Below are 6,557 nucleotides of genomic sequence, written 5' to 3' on the forward strand. Positions count from 1 at the left end.
CGCACCCCCGACCATCTTCTCCAATCAATAAAAGATTATAATTATTCTCTCAAAAAGTGAAATGGTTAAAGAAATAAAAATCATATTATATATAGTGTATGTTACATTTTACTCTACTAGGATCTATACCAAAAATATTTTTTTCCTAATAAAGAGATATCAATGAATGATCAATCATGATGATGACCCAAAATGACCTTGGGTGACTTAGATGATTAAAAAAAAAGGTCAATTCACATTTTTTTAAAACAATATTAACAGTTATGTTACCTACATGAAGAAAATAGGATCCTTGAAGCGGATATCGCGACACTAATTACAAATCCTCCTTACCACTCTATCTTTTACACTTTAGTTGGGAAGAATTACAATTAACGTCGATATGTGTTAAGGGAGGTACAAAAATCTTTTCTAAAAAATAAAATCATCTTTCTATAAATGTCAAGATGACAGGTTTGGCAAGAACGACCCATATATCCCTTTACACGTTTAACACAGTAAACCTCCCAATTGCGATTAACCCCCTGCCAATACATAATTCTTACTGTTAATTGTAAAATTAAATAGATGATACCTATGATAGACCATTGCTGCAAATCGTTCGATAATTTCTGGGTTCATCTTATGCTCTCCATTGTTTATGACGAAAGTATATCGACCGAGTTGGCAGACTATGCGTCCAGGATACGAAGTGCACGTCGCTTTGGCGTAACTAGGTCTCTCCATTTCTGCGCATGCTCTTTCTGTTGGGACCGGAAACGGTACGGCTCCAGATTCCTTTTCTTGATCATACTTAACAGCCTTTTGTAAATGATCCATTAGCTCTAGTGGAACTAAGTTTGGAAATGCGGTCCTACTTCGCTTGAATACATGTTCTCCGTCTGAAATAAAATCTTTAAATCAGTTAGATGCGGATAGATCTACTATGACGAGTAAAGAATGAAAATATATGTGTTATAATTACTCAAAATAGAATAAGGGTTGTTTGTTTATTCCGTTAGTTTATCAATAAACCTAATGTTAAGTTAAAAATAAGCTCATTGTAAAAAAACTTGAGAAATGGAAACCATTTGATAGTAAGGAAGACCTGATATGCTACTACTACCACATAGACTATGCCTGCTCTTGAATGTTTACAGAACGTGGTCAACTTTGGATGACCAGAATGCTATAAAGAAGATATGACTATTTCACACCTCTTCAAGCTTGTTGATTACAACTACAATTAATCAGAATTAGAAGTTTGAAATTGAAAGAAACTATTCTTAAGCAACCCCAGAGGCGGGTACAGGGGCTATAATCATGCTAAATATCGGCAAATTCACGATTTTTTGTAGGCACAGTAAATAATCTAAAATTATGACGGTGAAAGCGGTTGAATTCTTTCTCTAAATATGTATATATATATTTTACAGTGATATGTGAAAATGAGGGGGGAATCCGTTTTCCTTTATCTTTTCATTCAAGTAACAAACAAGGAAGCCCAAGTACTTAAGGTTCTGAAACAGCCATTTTCAAATGTTTTCTAATATATTATCAAAATAAGTTATCTTTAATTATTAAATATTATAGTATTAACTGAACTCAATTTATCATGGCGGCAGTAGTATAAAATCTGGCCGTAAAGTTAATATAACTATACTTGCATCCTAGGGAAGACTGCTGTAAGAAAAATGTGTACTTTAGGGAAGCTAGTACAGGAGTAGTAGTAACTTCAGATAGGTGGAGCTTGACCGGATAGGTTATTCTCAAGTAGGGGAAGTCATTTCCCCTGGACATAACCAGATAGTTGTCAAACAATAACCATCTCGAATTTTTGTTTTAGCATTTTAGTTATTCCACTTAATCTTGTCTAGAAGATCAGTTTACCTTGGACTATATCTGGACAAGCAACTTATATCGAATCCTTATCCAAGGCTGAATGTACTCATGGATTCTTCAACTCTTACTAGACAAAATATTCGAGATACTAACTTATTACTATAATAAGGTCTATTTGGATTGAACTGAGTTTTGGGACTCCACTAAACCACTCGATCACCTTGTATCCAATCCTAGCAGTCCATAATTCTTTCTGAAATCCCCAATGCTTCTTGCCTTGTTACAAATAAAATCCTCCATGGAGACTAAATTGTGCTATATGACACTGATTTAGCCTGAACGAGATATCAATCCTTCGATAATAAACTCGACATTTATCCAAACCCACTTTTATCTAACCTTGCTTTCTCTTCAATATCTGTTAATCCTCCTAAGGGTCTGCTATGTATCGAAATACCAGCTTGGGATAAGAGGAAATGGAAATTAAATTAAATTTAACAAGGCCTTCATTGTTGAGGGCGGACAGAAGTTACAAGGACACCTGTGCTATGAACTGCGCGTCGAATAGAATCCATAAATGTACCAACTTACGAGGTAGAAACAAACTTGGGAGGCAGGCCCCACCATACGGAGCAACTGTGTTTACCACGCATACTTATCTCCTAGTCATAAGTCAAAGCAAATTACCTTGAGTTGGGATAAAAAAAAAAGCCGCCCGGACGAAGATGTGATCACTGTTCCGCCCCCAGAATGAACGGTAGCCAATGGGACGACGAGAAAGAAAGGAGAAGGGGCTAAAGGGCATCTGAAGAGAGACACGGAGGCGGTGACAGATAGGGCACACAGACGAGGAGCAGGCACTGGTCAACTGGAGGCAGTACGGTGGTGCAGAGCGAGGTAGACTGACATTAGCCAATCAGACAAGGACACTCAAGGCAGAAGAGGTTAAAGAGTCAAAGAGGAAGGACATCCTCAGGGAGGCCAGAACGTTGAGTATGAACCATGAGAGCTAAGACCACCTGAGCATCACCAGCCAGACGCAATAAGATACGTTAGATGTTTCAGTTTGTATTTTGAATGCAATCGAAATCAAAATTGGTTAAACTTAAATTCAATATGACGATAAGAGATCTGAACTGGTATTTTTTAATTCATAGCATTGTAATTAAACATAGATTATTATAGCTCATATTGTATAGATTTGTAAATGTAAACTGATGCAAACAAGACTTCACTTTATAATTTAAAATCCATGCATGCCATCTCATCATCATAACCTAGTAAATTGGTAAACATAATATCGTTGGAGAAGATATCTAATGAATTATTACATCTACCATACCATAGCAAGGGTGTTTATGGTATCTAGTCTTTGGATTAAATATATTCCATTTCTAAGAATTGTAAGTCGGTTCACATCAGGCACTCATAGAGATACAAAATACAAATATAAATATAAATGCAAATTTATATGTAAATAAATAAAATGCAGTCGTGGAAACCCCGGTAGAACAACTTGAATAACCAAGACATAGCAGGTCTGGAAAGAAGATGACCTCCAGACCTCCTAATAAGTAATATTATTTGAGTGCTACCAAAAAGTAGCTTCTCCACAAGATTTTATGATAGCATAAAACAATCTTTCATATCACAATTACTTATTGTATTTTACAGTATATTTCAATCAATTAAAAAAAAAAAAAATATTTCGGTAATTGTTAATTATAGTAGCGCTACTACTTATAAATTAAGATTTCTCAATAACAGACTTGAAATGTGATATATAGTTGGGGAAGGGTCATGCCTTTCCCATTCAAACTAGCGCCTGCGGCAATAAATAGTTCTTTCTCAACTTGATTTTTGACCAATATAACAAACAATAAATTACAAAACTAACGATTATTTTTTCACACATGACTTGAAATGAGATAGTACAAGAGCCCAAGAGGAGAAAAAAAGGCAGTTATCTCACCCCAATTTTTGATTAATTTGATGAAAACTATTTTATTTTTATTTATTTTTTTTTTTTAAGGCCAAGACTCCCGTTGGAGTCCTATACTGCCTAACCATGGTTGGGGGTCAAAGTTCTTCATTTTGTGGGACCGCCACTCAATGAAAAAATCAACATCCCAGGCCGGACTCGAACCGGTACCGCCAACTGACATCAGCTTGGTAAGACTGTGTCTTAACCACTGAGCTATGGGCGACCCTTGATGAAAACTATGTACAATTAATAGTCAAAATTGATGAGTCTCCCAAGTATAGGTAGGGAGAATAAAAAATGGCGGCTGTTTGAAAGCGATAAAAAAATTTAATTTTTCATTCGGAGCTCTATATCTTAAAAAGTAGGAACAACACAAGAAAAACTAAGAGAACTTCATTTAAAGATGAGCAAATTTTCTAAAATATGAGCCCTAAAAGAGTTATTTACGTTAAATAGCTTTTTAAAAAGCAACATTTCATAAAAATGTTGTATGGGACGTACTGAAAGATCGGAAGTGAGTGAATTTATTTTGAAAAATCTAAATCTCAAAAACAATTTTACGTACAGATGTTTATTAGCACTCAAATTAAAGCTAGTTTAATGAGCTATAAAGTAGTTTACGGTGTTTATCTTCGTAGGAGCAATTGGTTTCATGAAATTTGCTAATATAAATTGATTCATAGTTGTTTGAACAAATTTTGATTTACCAAATTAATATTCATATGCGAATATCATAAAAACTACTACCCTACGAAGATAAGTGTCATAAACTACTTTATAGTAAGTTAAATTTCCTTTATTTTGAGTGTTGGGAGACATATGTGCGTTTTATGGATCTAGAGATATATATATTTTTTTTTTTAAATTCCAACATTTTATACGAACAACTAAAAATTAATATTTTCTGAACTTATTTTGTCAAATATCATAAAAAATACTAGTCCTACAAAGATAAAAGTTATTAACTATTTTATAGTAAATTTAACTATCTTTAATTTGAGCGCTGGCAGACATCTGTACGTCAAATGGTTTCTGAAATGAAGTTTTTCATAAATCAAACTTATTGTCCGAACAACTATAAATCAATTTATTTTAGCATATATCATGAAAATTACTACTTCTACAACGATAAACGTCATAAAATACTTCATATCCCATTAAACTATCTTTAATTTGAGTGCTAATAGACATCGGTACGTCACATAGTTCCTGAGATATCGATTTTTCTAAATAAATTAACCAACTACTAATCTTTCAGATGATTTTTAAGAAATTTTGCTTTTTAACTATTGGACGGACGTAAATAGCTCTTTTAAAGCTAATATTTCAGAAAATTTACTCTTCTTTAAATAATGTTCTGTTAGGTTTTCTAGTGTTGTTGGTAGTTTTTAAGATGTAGAATTCCGAATGACAAATTAATTTTTTGTAACGTTTTGAACACGCCGCCATTTTTTATTCCCCCTACCTATACTTGGCAGACTCATCAATTTTTACTATTAATTATACATATTTTTCATTAAAGTAATCAAAAATTGGGGTGAGATAACCGTCTTTTTTTTCATCCTTGCTCTTTTACTATGATGGTTAGGTAGTTGTGCCTCATCATTTTTAACTATCTCCTACGCACTAAATAGCTGTTTCTCAACACGCAAGGTATACAATAAAACATGCCCGCATGTGTAATCACTTACTCATTCACTCATGTATTTATCACTGTATCTCTAAAATTACAACGCCTATGAAGCAGAAATTATTAATGATGGTTCTCCATATGGGGTAGATTTGCAATAAGGCTAGACTAAATAAAATCGGACTCTTATGCAGTTTAAAAAGATATTTCTAAGATTAAGAGGGTTTTTAAAACCGTCCCTCTTCACTATAAATAACTGAAAAATTCAATTATATGCACCAGATGTGTGAGGCTAGCAATACCTGATATTACCTTCTGGTGAAATGCCAGCAGCCTTAACGCACATGAATGTCAGCACTGGAACCAAACACAGAAGACAAAACATGGGTAACTTCGTTAAAAAGGCTACCCATATCTTAAGTTTTCAACATTATTACATTTAACACACATATGCAGAGAGAAATAAGTTTCAAATTAATTAACATGTGACATGAAACAATAATATTTTAAATCTTTAATCTCTTTGATTAAGAAGGTTAAATCTAATTAGTTTACACAAAATGATAATAGAAAATACGAATTAAGTGAAAAGAATAAACTGACCACAAACAATTTAACCATGTATTATATTCATATGGAACTTGCGTTTGTACTGTATTCTTAAATGTTAAATTCACCTTTTTTTGATACTTCTACATCTCTAGTTAAGACATAGTCAAGTGTTATCTAAGCAACAAACATGTGATATTGACTTTGCCTCCGTACCATGAATCGATTAATTCTTGAAAATTGATTCAAATATGTATTATGAGTTTAATAATTAATTTAAGAGCAAGTAGATATGAGAAGGGAAGGAAAGATAATAAGATAAGCAAATTAAACCGATTTTATGTTTACTTTCAATTACCTATACATGGAATATAAGGTGTGTGGTTCAAACATAGGTCCTATTATGGCCTAGTACTGAAAAATAATAAAAAAACGAAAAAAAAACAAAAAGAGTTTCTGAAAATTTGTTTCTGTAAGTTACAATCAGGGTATAGGTATTATGATTCTTAATACCTAAACTCCCCATGTCAACATACCAGAATGTATATATATAGGATTAGAGAGTAGAATAAA

General features: G+C 33.1%; 1 protein-coding gene across 2 annotated transcripts in view; it reads right to left on the reverse strand.

Annotated features, from left to right (window-relative positions):
- The window catches only part of LOC106692534 (uncharacterized), a 20,782-nt gene extending 14,858 nt beyond the window's left edge, over positions 1-5,924 (reverse strand). The window contains exons 1-2 of one of the 2 annotated variants that reach the window (XM_014438531.2): positions 5,748-5,924; positions 575-881 (exon numbers count right to left, since the gene is read on the reverse strand). In XM_014438531.2, the coding sequence (XP_014294017.1) occupies positions 575-881; positions 5,748-5,820 (380 nt within the window). In that variant the 5' untranslated portion in view covers positions 5,821-5,924. Of the gene's footprint in view, positions 1-574; positions 882-5,737 lie in introns of both variants that reach the window. The other variant, XM_014438532.2, reaches the window with a different exon arrangement.
- Between the last annotated feature and the right edge of the window lie 633 nt (positions 5,925-6,557).

Source organism: Halyomorpha halys, unplaced genomic scaffold (genome assembly GCF_000696795.3).
Source record: "Halyomorpha halys isolate HHAL.00 unplaced genomic scaffold, Hhal_1.1 Scaffold59.1, whole genome shotgun sequence".
NCBI lineage: Eukaryota > Metazoa > Arthropoda > Insecta > Hemiptera > Pentatomidae > Halyomorpha > Halyomorpha halys.